General features: G+C 36.8%; 1 protein-coding gene and 1 long non-coding RNA gene across 3 annotated transcripts in view; one reads left to right on the plus strand and one right to left on the minus strand.

Moving 5' to 3' along the window:
• The window catches only part of LOC103155371 (SIM bHLH transcription factor 1), a 36,377-nt gene that overhangs the window by 3,320 nt on the left and 17,523 nt on the right, over nt 1–15,534 (plus strand). For both annotated transcript variants that reach the window (XM_016663513.1, XM_016663514.1), the window contains 7 exons: nt 398–477; nt 2,776–2,865; nt 2,944–3,052; nt 3,146–3,231; nt 6,170–6,369; nt 7,462–7,568; nt 7,967–8,114. In XM_016663513.1, coding sequence (XP_016518999.1) covers nt 398–477; nt 2,776–2,865; nt 2,944–3,052; nt 3,146–3,231; nt 6,170–6,369; nt 7,462–7,568; nt 7,967–8,114 — 820 coding nt within the window. The remainder of the gene's footprint in view (nt 1–397; nt 478–2,775; nt 2,866–2,943; nt 3,053–3,145; nt 3,232–6,169; nt 6,370–7,461; nt 7,569–7,966; nt 8,115–15,534) is intronic.
• Nucleotides 9,237–14,947, minus strand: LOC107833670 (uncharacterized). Its single transcript, XR_001659439.1, has 3 exons — nt 14,797–14,947; nt 12,112–12,117; nt 9,237–9,249 (listed from the first exon to the last, which is right to left on the minus strand). It is a non-coding gene; the product is annotated as an uncharacterized LOC107833670 (long non-coding RNA).

A 15,534-nucleotide genomic window follows, 5' to 3' on the forward strand; every position in this document is an offset into this window, starting at 1 on the left:
TAATTGTTGCGTGTTTACTCTGCTGATTATTCATACATATATAAAGACAAAGCTAGTTGAAAGACAATCAGGCTGACTTTACTCCTGCAGGCTTTCTTGACTTCACTGTAAATTTCACATGGGTTTGCAGTGCTGCAGTTCCGGAAGATTATACAGTATTTGTAAAGCATTTTCTTTATAACAACACATCAGCGACTCACAGAACTGTAGGTCCCATTTAACTATTTATTTTGCCACCATAACATACAGTTTAATTTCTGATAGTTGCTGCAGAAACTATCAGTGTCTTATTTGTTTTCAAAAAGACAAAGAAGACACCTTCTTTTTGTCCACTCATAGAGATTTCTCTCTTGTGTGTTTTAGTAACTATTCTTGTATGTTAACTATCTTCCTGCAGGCCTTGGGGAGTCCTGGGGTCATGTGAGCCGCAGCTCTCTGGATGGTGTCAGCCTGGAATTAGGCTCCCATCTTTTACAGGTACTGCCTGAAGGCTTCACTTGTAGTACATTGAAAGAATATTATTATTATTATTATTATTATTATTATTATTATTATTGTTGATGTTGTTAAGCCAAGCTGGATGGACTGTGTGTATGGAGGGGGGCTTGGTAGCTGTCACCATTTGCCTCCTGCTCCTTTCATTCTCCTTGCTTTGAGAGTGAAATGAGTTGAACACATTCCTGGTCACGGACACATCATGCATGTCCTGCACCCCCCTCACAACAGCAGCAACACAATGGAATACATCTGCAGGGCTGCAGGCTAACAAAAAGGAGAAACTAAAAATAAAGATTGTCTGGTACTGATTTGAACGATGTGTCAATAATACATTCTCACCTTAAACATTAAAACAAACTTCACTGCTAGAAGGAGAGGACCTCTGAGTAAGGTGAAGTGAGTACACTGATAGTTATGCAAACAGGCAGTTTGCTAAACAAATAGTTATTAAGAATGGTGCAATGGATTTTCATGACAAACTATTTTCTATTAACTATTTTGGCATGTAACTAACACTGACATGGAATAACTCTGAAAGTCACCAACTGTACAACCTCTGCCTTAATACAAAAATAATCACATCAGAAACATGACATAAATTAATCAGTTTGAAATGATATTGCAATAACAAATTTCCAGGTTAAGGGAACAATCGTTCGTCATATAACTTACATTATTTTAACAATAATTCCAAATAATCTGCAAATAAGACTGACTGAAATACTATGTGCATGGCAATAATACAATGTCAGTACTTCTCACTGACCAATTTTAACTTGAGAATTTAAATGTATGCAGTATAAACCTGCATAAAAATCTGCAGACAGGCAGTGAAAATAAAACTTTACTCATCAGGCTGACTCTAGCTCTGAAAAAAAGTAAATCTGAGAAGCTGATATTTCTTACAGTTAACTTTATTTTAATAAAATGCATGTTTAACCTTTTTTTGACAAAATATTGAAATTAAAAACCTCATTTTCAAGAGACAGTACAGTTTTTCTATTAACAGTTAAACACACGTCACAACAAAAAAATAAATCGAAAAAAAGAAAAACATTATGAGTGTTACCAAAATATGTGAAAGAAATTAGATTCATCAACAATATTTGGAGCCAAGGGCCTATTGATTTTTACTGGGAAGAACTCAAAAATGATCAGCTAACAACAGGACTCTCAGTCTGATTAATACTGGACATTTAACAACCACTTTTTAGACAGGATTTCTTGAACGTCTAAAAAAATGTAAATTGATCTAACCCATGATCTAAAAATGTAGTGTTAATGTCAGACTTAAAAAGCTGAAGTTGCAAGCTAAGCTGTTACTGAAATGCTTTTCTGTCAGACAGTATTAATTATTTCTTATTTTCTACCAAGTAAAGTCAGTGAGCAATCTATTCTGTTTTGATTATTGGCATACAATTCAAAAGCAGTAATAATAATAATAATAATAATAATAATAATAATAATAATAGGCAGAAAACTATCTTACAATGCTAATGGAAATTAAAACCCCTTTGGTTGAACAAAATTTTCTAAAAATTATTCCATCACTTTTAGTTGAGACCACCTTGCACTGTTTGGTAACACTTTATTTGAAGGGGGGTGAATAAGACTGTCATGACACTGTCATTAACATGACATAACACCTGTCATAAACATGAATTAGCCTTCATGAATATTTATGACTGTTGTCGTAAAGCGTCATTCGGTAAATTATGACACTTTTAATGCAAAGTTGACATTATTCAAAATGTCTTTGTTATGACAACTTGACATTAACCAAGAAATCATTACTGATATAAATTTGTTATAAAAGTATTACTGATTGTACTTTAAAAATTAGGTAACTTTATGTTATTAAAGGTAAAGTTTAAACAGTAATGATTTCCTGGTTAATGTCAAGTTGTCATAACAAAGACATTTTGAATAATGTCAACTTTGTATTAAAAGTGTCATAATTTACCGAATGACGCTTTATGATAACAGTCAAATATTCATGAAGGCTTATTCATGTTCATGACATGTGATATGTCATGTTTATGAAAGTGTCATGTCAGTCTTATTCAACCCCCTTCAAATAAAGTGTTTCCCACTGTTTCAGTGTTTGATGCCTTATTCTTTTGACAGCTGTACTGTTGTAAGTCTTTCTATTGTGACACCTGCTATGAAATTTTAATAATAAATGTGATATTTTATTGATAAAAAGGCACTTGACTTTTTTTCAGGAAAAAAAAAATATTAGTCTTGGTCTGATAGTAGTCTTTTTTTTTCTTCCAGACATTAGATGGATTCATTTTTGTGGTTGCTCCAGATGGAAAAATAATGTATATCTCAGAGACAGCGTCAGTGCACTTGGGTCTATCACAGGTTAGTTTTTAAAAGTCTGTTCTGTTACCCAATGGTCCTTTCACATCCCAGGTCAGAGCTGAATGTTCCCTTCAACAGGTAGAGTTGACAGGAAACAGCATTTATGAATACATTCATCCATCAGACCATGATGAAATGACAGCGGTCCTCACAGTCCACCAACCTTACCATTCCCATTTTATACAAGGTAATCTCTCATGCAACCCTGCAGTTTTGCAAAATGTGAGTCATGAACTTACTGCACAACATGAATAACTTCACAGTTTATACGTCTTTGCAGAGTATGAGATGGAGCACTCCTTCTTCCTAAGAATGAAATGTGTCCTGGCTAAAAGAAATGCTGGTCTCACCTGTGGAGGCTACAAGGTACAACAGTCACACTGCTGAACCACTCATAACGCTGCTTGGTTCTTTGTTCTTTTATGTACCCCACAACCTACAGGATGAGGACACCTGGAGTAAGACAAAGGGATGTATATTAGGCTCCCAAGAGAATATGAAAAATAAAAAAAGCAATATATTGAAACTTAAAATTTGTTATACCATCTTCATTTAGATTTCAAATTGTTGTGAGATGAAAATTTATTTCTTGCAGGAAATGAAACAGACATCTCTCAAGACATGATGAAACAATACTGAAGCAGTGTCAACTTTGAAAAACTAATTTATGTGTTTTAATAGTTACATTTTATTTTAAAAATGTCATGATGGGTGTTATTTATAGCCTTCTCAATAATCAATAGAAAAATCTTTATTGGCATTTCAGCAACCAAACCCTTTTTATAACTCCTTTTATTCCACTGGTAGTTTGATTATCTTATTGGTGATGAGCTTGCAAGGCCTTCCTGACATTTTCCTACTGTGCGCCACAATTATTTAATAGATGCTGGAACACTAATGATAAAAAGCCCACAAACCCTTTATTTGTACAAGCTTATCTATCTTTTTCATTTGCAGTCTGAACATGGTTTAATTTTTAAGCATAAACTTAAAAATTTTCCTAAAAATCCCTTTATTTATATAGCACAAGAACAAGAACAATTACACAAGAATTAGTACAATGTCTAGTTTATTGTAGTAAAAAAATACTTTAGTGACGATCGCTCTGCCAAGGAAATTTAGTTTTGACATACTTCATTATAAAGCATGTCAACACTTTATAATACTTTATAAACCTAACGTCCCCATCATTTTTTTTTTTGCCTCTGAGTCATTTTATTTTGAGTATTGGGCTAAATCCTGAAGCCCAAGGCCCAATATTTCTAAAATACATTTAAAAAATAAAGAGCAAAGAAAAAGACAAAGGATCTACTTTATTTATCATTTAACAGAACACTGAGGCTGTGTAAGTCAAGAGCAGATATTTTGTTTTGGTGCAGCAGTTTTGGTTAAAATTAACATTTGACAAAATGAAGAACTATATTTACATTGTATTTAATTTAGAACAGGATCACCAGTACCGTTTGCATGTATGATTCCACTGCAAAGCGGAATGAGTGGGTCTCCTCTCTGCACTGCTGCATCAAGTTCTCTGTAAGTGTGAGGGGCTCACTGCCACTCTCAACTCTCGTTCTAAGTGCAGTACTTGATAGGTATTTTCTTAACCTACATACAAAAGAACCACAGACAACATTAGTCAGTTTTCAACGAAGCTTTTGCAAAAGAAGACACAGCAAACTACTTCTACAAGCTGCTCACCATGTGTTCTGAAAACCTTCAGTTAGAGCTTGTCTTTTATTAGCAGGGAAGGGAGAGATACAAAGGAAAAGCAAGTTTTGTCTCTGCACATGGGTCATCTAGTCCTTTCTCATGAGGGCGATTTCCCACCAGGACGGGGGAACATTCTGTTGTTGGAGATAATCATGCTACAGAGATATTCTGTAAGTGTGGGTCACAAGTTTCAACATAGTGTTGGTTTGCACACAGTAAGCTAATATCCATCCATCCATCCATCCATCCATCCATCCATCCATCCATCCATTTTCTGCCACCTATCCGGGATCGGGTCACGGGGGCAGCAGCTTCAGAAGGGAGGCCAAGACTTCCCTCTCCCCGGCCACTTCTTCCAGCTCTGCCGGGGGAATCCCAAGGCGTTCCCAGGCCAGCAGAGAAACATAGTCCCTCCAACGTGTCCTGGGTCTTCCCCGGGGCCTCCCCCCAGTGGGACGTGCCCGGAACACCTCACCAGGGAGGCGTCCAGGAGGCATCCTAACCAGATGCCCAAGCCACCTCAACTGGCTCCTCTCGATGTGGAGGAGCAGCGGCTCTACTCTGAGTCCCTCCCGGATGACCGAGCTTCTCACCCTATCTCTAAGGGAGCTAAAACCTTTAAATGAAAAACAAAATAGTAATGTAAGAGTGATAACACATAATCATTCTAACAGTACTATCAAGGCCTTTTTTTTAATTTAGTTGCCAAAGTCTAAAATAAACCAGAGAAAGCACTCTTTTGAAAAAAGTTGCTAAAAGGATCTGATACAGCAACAGTGCAATTTGCACTGCTGCAAATTGCTGGCAATTTGCAGCAGTGCTTTGCTTCAAGCTGATGCTATGTTCTGCTTCGCTTTACGGCCGTCACTACTGCAAATTGCCAGGCACATGTTGTTTCGAGACAGTCTGACTCTGTATCACGTAACTGTATATACTGACTGTTATTCAAGTCAACGTTTATTTATATAGCACTTTTGAAACAGCCTCAGGTGACCAAAGTGCTTCACAACAAACATCAGAAAAATAGAAATAAAATTAAATTTAGTATTATTCCATGTGTGCCTAAAATGAATATGTATCCGATCCCTGATTGGGATTAACACCGGATTCTGAAACCACGTGATCAGGCCAATTTTTGATGACGTTATCAGATTGGGACATCACTAATTAGATTTCAGTTATGTTTAAATATTAGTACAGCACACTTACAATCTACTCTTTATAATGGCACTGTGCCATAAATGAAAGCCATTGTCAATAATTTAATTATCATTAACAACCTAAATGTATTGTTAATACTTTTGGTTTAGTTATTATGTAGGTGGATTTGGTATAGTTTTGTACTTCCTGCATAAAAGAAACAAGTGCTGCTGTGTTTGAGTCTAACTTCACGTCTAACTATAGATATTGACAAAAGTGTCATCATTGTTGCTATTGATCAACAAGGATTAACTCTAAGATGCCATTTTATTAATGGTCGATATAAATAAATTAACTGGAATATTTATAAATACCACAAGCATGCTCTTTTTTTCTTATTCTTCTGAATTAAAGTGCCTGATGTATGATTTTGTGTGTGACTCCTCTGGTCCAGGTGATCCACTGCAGTGGCTACCTGAAGATCCGTCAGTACAGCCTGGACATGTCTCCATTTGACGGCTGCTATCAGAACATCGGTCTGGTGGCCGTTGGTCACTCGTTACCACCCAGTGCTGTAACAGAAATCAAACTGCACTGCAACATGTTCATGTTCAGAGCCAGCCTGGACATGAAACTAATCTTCCTTGACTCACGGTGTGCTCTTTCTTCTATGGTGAAGACAATCTGCCTGTACACACTTGGATACATATTAATGTCAATTATTGTGACTAAAGTATAATATTATTATAATTATTAATACTTTAGTAATTAGTAATTATTATATAACTTGTTGATGTGCTGAACTTAGACACATGAGGACATAAAACTGCAATGTAAAAAGTTTGAAGGTGGTTTAACTAGAAAATGAAGGTCCACCTACTGCCTTGAAAATGCAATTTAAGTCAACAAGAAAATTGCATCGGTTTTAACTCAGAAATTAAAGTTCATGAAGTTGGTTTAACAAGAGGCAAGTTGTCTAAACATTGGTTTTTAAATTCACTAATCTTGAATTGTGAGTTTTAACTTAATGCTGCAAATTAAACCAAATAATTATTTCACAATATGCAAGAAAAAACTGCCCTCACCTGAAAAGCATATATTTCTCTATTATGTTCACTCACAATATCAAGTTAAAATAACTACTTATTTTACTTTAGAATAATTCAAATTCTTGTTTCAAATTGCATGAACAAAATTTCATGAATTTTATTAAACATCACAATGAATTAAGCTCAAAAACATTCAGTGTTAACAGGACATTATCCTTAAGCTTTGGAAACTGTCAGTGGCATTAAAGTAAACATTTGCCTTAATAACACACAAAAGCCAGATCAATGTAGCACACTTCCATCTCAATCACGGAGGCACACAAGATACAAAAAACATGCCACTAAGCACACTGGGAAATAGTTCTCACTCCCATCTTTTTCGTCTTTCATTTTTTTAAGTGCTAACCTAAAAACTCTAGTCTATTCAACACTTGGAGGTTTGACAAAATTAATAAAAAGTTAACACAACTTCGTTTACCCTTTATTCTTCAGACTCATACATTTAGGTTCAAAATCTAAAACTCGCTAAATTTATTTGACTTAAAGAGTTGAAGATGGTACACACAACTAAAAGTGGCTCAAATGTTTTACCGTGTATTATCAGAGCTAAATGGTTTGTCTTTTCAGAAGAAGTAACAGCTCCCTTTAATGTGGGTCATTCCATGTAATGAAATCATTCTTGTGTTGTCTTCTTCAGAGTTGCAGAGCTAACAGGCTATGAGCCTCAGGATCTCATAGAGAAGACTCTCTATCATCATGTCCACATCTGTGACTCTTTCCACCTGCGCTATGCACATAATTTGTGTAAGTTAGGATTTTATTCAATTTCTTCTTCTGTAGAGAACAAAATCATTTACAGCTTTAAAATGCTGTTGGATATTACATTACTTTTTATTATACAAGGACATTAAGAAATATATACAATTTTTCATTTAATTGCTGTTTGTTACTAGAAGTAGTTGCTGCGGCACTGCACCAACTGATTATGAGTGTCATGACTTTGTGTATATGTTTGTGTGTCATTTTTAAACATCTCCAGCCAGTTGAGATGCAGAGAGCAAGTTAATACTGTAGTACTAGTTTTATAGCTCATCTATGTTATCTTTGATAGTCTTCGCCATAAATACCCATCAGATCTAATGTACTTTTATTGTGTGTGTTGATCTTCACCACATGGCTGACTCCTTTCCTTCTCCTTGTAGTATTGGTGAAAGGTCAAGTCACAACAAGATACTACCGTTTCTTGGCCAAACAAGGTGGTTGGGTCTGGGTTCAGAGTTATGCAACTATTGTGCACAACAGCCGCTCATCCCGACCTCACTGCATCGTCAGCGTCAACTATGTCCTTACGTAAGTGTTGTCCCAGCTCCTGGAACCATACTTTTTAATGTCTGTTAGAGTCAATTGTGCTATGTTAAGAAGCTGGTGAGATGTTTCCTCGCAAAAGACTTGGTGAAACACTGAGTTGTTTGAGTTTGATCTTTAAAAAAAAGAGTGTTACTCTTTTTACGTGGAGTGTTGCTTTGAATTCAAACTTGATCTGAAACTTTATTGTAGAGATGTTTACATTCAACTTGCACTCTCTGCCTGAGGTTTCTTGATGATGCGCATTCCTTCCTGAATAAGAATGGACCAAAGAAACAGCTGGCAGAGCAAGTTCTAAGAGTGAAATTTAAGACCAGGCTTAAAAAGACCTTAAAGTCTTACTTCAATTTCTAAATTAAATATTGAGTACAGTTTTTTAATAAATAAATTAGTCAGATTAGAAACAGAAATGATAAGTTAAAGAAGCAGCTGTTTGTTGATGCATCACTCAGAATGGTTTGCACTTTGATGCAAACATCAAAGTGCAAACAGTGCTAAGTCTGATACAGACTTAGCACTGTATCAGAGTTCTTTCATTGGTATTTTGGTTAGGTGTGTTGAAAGTTTCATTTGATGTCTTTAAAAATCATTTAGTTGATTCTTAAAACGGTTAAGAATCCAGAACTTGCCTCATGCAGGCAGTATTATGTAAAATTGACTTTTTCTTAGCTTTTGCTTTTTTTTTTGTTTTTTTTCCTTCTTCAAAATTTTTTTTGGGTTTTTGTTTTGTTTTTTTCTTGCAGTTTTGGGAATTCTTTTATTTTCTTTGGCACCCTTTCCCCTTCTTGGTTCGGCTTTTCCTTGCACTTCCCCCCTTTTGCTTTTTCGGCTTGGTGGCGGCGGGATTTGGCGGCCCCTTGTTGGAATTTTGCTTTTCTTGGCTTCTTCTTCCAACTTCTTTTTCGGCGGACGGTTGTTGAAACCTTTTTTAATTTTTTTATGAAGGAACATTGTGATTTGTTTCCTGAAGGTGGAGTGTCGGAAATAAGAGGAACCTAACCCTAACCCTGGAAAATATATAACACTGCCCCTTTAAATGACTGTCAGTGAGAAAGTATTGATGATAAGCAAGGAAATTAAATATTTCTTTTTATTGCAGATGTGAAACTATATAAGTAAACTGCACAAGCAGTATGTGTGAACATAGTGGGTGTAAGATGTCGGATATACCCACAGAGTAGACAGGGATGGCTGAGATTACTGTGTACTGTCATTCAATGATTGAGAAGATAATGAGTAAATGTAATGAATTTATGCAAACCCTTGCTGAGAACCAATAAGATAATTTTAAAGAATTACATGCATTCTGCAAGCAAGTACTTAGCAAAAACATGGCAAAAGTTTTAAACTCATTTCTGTTCATGTTGTTTTCATTGCTCCTGCTGAAGATTAAAGCAAACTTGAAACAGAGAAAATTGCAGATATAACTGCAGATATTCTTCTGTTACCTCAAAGTGCAGCCTCTGTTACAGAGTTTGCTGAACATGCTTATGTGTTGGCTTTGACATTAGTGGGAGCTCTCCTGTGGCATATTCTCCTGGCAGCTCAGTTGTAAATATGGGGGCAGAAGCTGAAGACTGTCTGCAGATGGAGGCTGCTTTTATCTAGCAGTAGCAGTTCAGTTGTAATGTGTTTTCATGCAGATTCAAAAATTAACCAGCAATCTTTTTCTACATAGTCCATACTGCTATATGTGGAAGAGATATTTTTCTGTACTGTTACTTCTTTCTTTTATCCCCATTCCAATGAGCATATTTCACAGATGTACAAGGGAACACAAGGACAAATAAAACCCATAAAACCCTCCAGTAAGCAGCATGGCTGGCTGCATTCAGAGGTGGAGAACAGCTTGGCACATGTTTTCTCCACCTCATACAATAAATTCCAACAGCTTTGTGTTGATAGCCTTCTAATTAATAGGTTGTAAAGTTGATGAGTGTTTATGGGCTCCAACTTACTGTACCATGAGTGAATCCTTATTTTCCTCCTCTCAATGTTCTTACTATTTCTCTAAACTGAACTGAAAATGAAGCATTTTTCTATCAGTGTTTCTCATTTCTCTCTTTGCATAACACATAGAAGAAAAGATAAAGCAGTGCAGTAGATAGTGATATCTAGAGCTAATTTGCACAGTAGCTTAAGAGTATGCAGTGTTCGATAACGCAGGGGATGGAGGCACTTCACCTGCATGTGAACTCCTGTTGTGTGTTTAGCCCTGATAGCCTCCACTCTCATGCCCCAGGTTTGGAGATCTTCCACAGCCACCATTTCTCTCACAGTCAAATGGAGAGACTTTATGTCAAGCTTAGTAGAATAGGTTATTGTTATGTTATGCCTTTTGGTCTTCCTAAAGTAATATTGGCTCCATTACAGCTACTTCAGAAAAGCTGCTAGAATGCTGTTTACAAACAGGAAGACAGCTTCCTGTCTTCCTGTTTGTCTCTGCATTGGTTGCCTGTCAGTTTTAGAATTTAGAATATATTTTAAGGTGCCCTTACTGATATCAAATATGTATATATATATATATATATATATATATATATATATATATATATATATATATATATATATATATAAATTCCCTTCTGTGGGTGGTCTGTTTCATCCTCTGAGCTCGGGTCAGAGGTGAAGTTCATAGCTGGAGAGGCACCAACTTAATTATTTACAAATCTAGACCCCCTGTATGTTATTGTTTACATAAGGAAATTTCGCGCATGCGTACAATGCTGGAGGGCAAAAAGACTATTCTTTAACATGTGATGCTCAGCCGCGCCGCCGCCGCAGAATAATTCCGTTATCTCAATAAAACTTAGACATGTAGATATTATTAATTTCGTGCTGTGCTTAACAGCAAAGGGAGAAACCGTTAAAGTACAACTCAAAACCACGTCTTTCTTGCTCTCTCTATCAGCACAGCTACTGTATGGCTAGCTCTGTTACTGTCTCTTACTCTGCAGTTGTGGAGTCACAATGTATGGGATCATGAGCGCCCCCAGCGATGAGGCACGAGAACTGCCTGCCTCACCTCGAATCTGTTCTCTGCCGTTTCTGATCGCTCCTCAGCACACGAAACACGTTACACACAGTTAGTGACAATAAAAACAGTACATTAAAGACATAAGCTAAATTATGGAAAATCAGTTCATACGTTAAATGTTTTTAACCATTTTATTGGTGGCGTACAGACAGGAGGAGCATGCTCTCATAGAAAAGCAACCGGTGCAGTTAGTGAGAGGTTGCGCAATCCCAGGTGAGGCTCAGCTCACTGCTGCCTCACCGGCTTCGCTTCTGAGCATTTGAATGCGAAAATGCGAAAATTCAGTGATTTTGAAGGAAAAAAAATCAGATTTGGTTAAATGAAATAGAAAATAGGTACTTTATTGTTCAAACCACAAGGTAAAAATATCTTTATAAATGATTTTATTATTATTATATACTATTTTTCCATGATGACAGGTGAGGCTCTGCCTCACCTGCCTCCCCTGACTGCACGTCACTGATTTTGAAAGTTTGTTCTCTGACAAATAATTAAACAGTCTATGATTTTTATGGTAGTTTTATTTTAAAAGTGAGAGATGGGATATCAAGAAGACACTCTAGAAAATTAAATGATATTTAAATAAAAAATAATTTGCATTTCATTGAGTGAAATAGGTATTTCATCCCCTAACAACAATGACTAACATTGGTTGCCACAGACCACTGACACACCCTAATCTCAGTGAAGTCGTTATCTGGATTAGAGGCACCTGTTCCTAATTGTCACCTGCATAAAAGGTCACCTGCCAACAGACTCAGTGACATGCCAACATCTCCACCATGGGCAAGACTAAAGAGCTGTCTAAAGATGTCAGGGACAAAATTGTTGACCTACACAAGACTGGAATGGGTTACTAAGCCATAAGTAAGAAGCTGGATGAGAAGGTGACAACTGTTGGTGCAATTATTTGGAAGTGTAAGAAGTACATTACTGTTAATTAACCTAGGCCTGGAGCCTCATGCAAGATGTCGCCTCATGGAATCTTATTGATCTTGAGAAAGTTGAAAGATCAGCCATTCAGGAGGAGCTGGTTAATGATCTCAAGGCAGCTGGGACCACAGCCTCCAAAAAAACCACTGGCAAAGACCACAGCCTGCAGTGCATGCAAGGGTCCTTTGCTCAAGAAGGCTCCCATCCAGGCCTGCCTCCAGTTTGCCAATGAACATATTAATGACTCTGTGAGAGACTGGAAGAAGGTCCTCTGTGTAACAGTTGTTAAAAGGGTAAACGACGTCGCACTGGACTCAGGATCTGCACCAGTTTATTCCTAAAAGACACAGTGTGGGACACACTGAACCAGTGGGTGCGGCATACAAACAGTTCCCAGCAGCGCAGTTAGGCAGCTTCTTTAATACATATATATCAGTGAGGTGCAAAGCTGGTGAGGCACTGACTTAATCATAATCATATATACAAATGTAGACCACCTGCATGTTATTTACATAAGGAAATTTCTTATTTTGTGCATACAGAAAATGCTGGAGGTCAAAAAGACAATTCTTTTACATACCATGCATGGCCGCACTGCCGCGGTAGAATAATTCCGTTAACAATGAAACTTGGAAATTTAGGTATAATTAATTTCGTGTTATGCTCCACAGCAAAGGGAAAAGTACAACTCAAAACCACGTCTTTCTTGCTCTCTGAATTGGCCAGGCTGCACGAACTCGTTGCCATAGCAACTAGTGATGGGTAGATGAGGCGTCATGTATCGTTTCAACACATAGCAAAACTGTCGATTCGGTGTGTGTCACTCAATACTGACATCTGCTGGACATTAAAAATTCCTACAGGCAACGTAGTGATTTGATGATATAGTCTATACAATAAAATTTAAGTCTTCGTATTTTATTGAATATTATATATTGTATTATGTCATATCTTCAGTTAAATTTGAAATATATTTGATATTCAGTCAATAAAAAATGTACCATGTACACATGTACCATAAAGTGAACATTTTAGTAAATGTGTTTAGAAAGAGGATGCTTGTGGACTGTTTTTTCCCCCCACAGATTTTTATTTAAAAAAAAAAAAAGAAAAAGTTTTTACAACATTTTGAAATTTAGCCTTTTACGGTTTTTTGACAAAACTTCTGCTGCAGAAAAAAAATGAAGTAAACACTACATTTACAGCGAATCTTTGTTTTTCTTGGGAGTTACGTTCCGAAAATAACCCATGATAGGCGAAATCCATGAAGTAGTTACCTTTAGTTTTTACAGTTATTACACAGCATAAATAAATACTCTACATTGAAACCAAAGAACAAAACCTGTTTTCAGATCAGCGGATGTGCATGTTCATCAATCGGGCCTTAATGTGATCCAGAGTCATGTCTTTACAGCGTCTCCTCCAACCTGCCCCGCGAGATTCACAACTGTATCTACGGCAGAGCGATGGATCTCGTCATGCGAGCCTCCGGTCGGGTTTTGCGCTGCCTCTGTCCACAGTTTTTTTTTCCAGTTGGCATTCAAAGTTTCAGTTTCCATCTGCTGAATGGCCAATCTGTATTAAATACCGTACCGTTATTGGCACTCAGGTAGAGAAGAAGCGCGGAGACTGTTTTTTACCAATCATACGGTCAATCAGGATGCAGAACACTGTGAAAAAATACAACACAAAAAAATCTGCGAAGCAGCGATACCGTGAAAGGTGAACCGCATTATAGCGTGGGATCACTGTATATGAAATAATTTATAAAAAGCAACTGAGTAATTTGTAGAATATCTGAGTTTATCTAGGTGTATCTGGGACTTCATTCTCATGACTGGCCTCATACTGCCTCAACATTGACAAGGTAGATTTATTTAAATAAGACGGTTTAGTCAAACATATGCGACACTTAACCTGCAGAACATAACATTAAAGTAAACTAAGAGTCAATTTCAGCTTAATTTGGATTCTTATAGATCAAGTAGAAACTGACAAGAACCGGATGAAACAACAAAAATGAAAACACATTTATTTTCCAATATAAGATCAAAATGGTCCCGCACTGCGCAAACCTTTCCTTTGAGGCTGCTCCATAGTTGACGCTGTAAAAGATCAAGAATTCATTTGGCAAATGCTTTTGACAGATTCGCTTCCTTATAAACACAGTTTGGCGCGTCATTTCGATACAGTTCCTGTATCGGTCACGTGACTTGCTGAAACCAATACGCGCACCGACACGGGTTTTGGTCTATGGCCTTGACACATGCGCCGACGCATCGGTGTTGCCGGACCCATCACTAATAGCAACTGACAACGCCCCTAAAAAACACTGAAATATTTCCCACACAAAGAGCAGAACATTCATTTTGTTGCAGTGGTATGGTTTTAGGCTTAATGTTTATTTTGCGATTATTAATAAGTGATTGCTGTGGTAAGAGGAGAAAACTATAAATATATCGCTCCACTTCACTTTACTGTATGGCTAGCTCGTTGTTGTCTCTTACTCTGCAGTTGTGGAGTCATAAAGCAGGGCTTAAAGTAAAAAAAAATCCTGAGCCTAAAACTTATAGTTATGATAGAAATTAACTATAGCGTTGCTATTGCCACAGTTTAATAAAAAGTGTCTTTGAATAGTGCAAACAATTGCTTCTAACAATACAATTAACAAGCTAAACACTCAAACTTAAATAAGACTTCAGTACATTTCAACTCAAAACAAAATGTAAAATGTCTGTGGCCTAAAGGTTTGCCTTACAGGCAAAAATCCCTCAACATTAAATAAGAGTCCTTTCAGTCAATGTTTTAGCAAGTAATTTAGAACATGCAACATTACCAACTAAATCAGTTTCTCAACCTTTTTGGGCCAGCGCCCCCCAGCCTTTATCCAGGTCCCTCACCGCCCCCCAACAAAGAATTTGTAGGCTACTTTGCACTGACTATTATTTTATTATTAATATTACTATCACAATTGTAGATGTTTTGATTTTTATGCTTGTTTCTGTATTTATCATCAAGATAATTTCCCAGAGAACAAAAAAGCCATGGGAATAGAAATAATTTTCACAGGCGTCTATGAAAAATTTAATGAACATTCAACTTAAAATTTGTAGGCCAGCAGCAGCCAATCAGAGTGGAAAAAATATTCTTGTTCTTTGTCATTTTCTAGTTGTTAAACATTCCACAAAATGACAGATAAAAGATGTACAGCAATGCCAGTTTAAACTTTGATCTATTTGCAAAAAAAAAAACTGAGCTCTGCAGTATTAAAACATGGATAGAACTGTAACTACATTAATCATAGCTCTTCTTCTCTTCAGTGTTTCTGTCAGTTTCTGGTGGTGCAGCTCTGTGCTGCCTTCAGAAGAATGGGACATCAGAGTATCATTCATAAAATTTCACCCACATGGCATTTACTGTGCAAACCAGAGCTTT

Source organism: Poecilia formosa, unplaced genomic scaffold (assembly GCF_000485575.1).
Source record: "Poecilia formosa unplaced genomic scaffold, Poecilia_formosa-5.1.2 Scaffold425, whole genome shotgun sequence".
NCBI lineage: Eukaryota > Metazoa > Chordata > Actinopteri > Cyprinodontiformes > Poeciliidae > Poecilia > Poecilia formosa.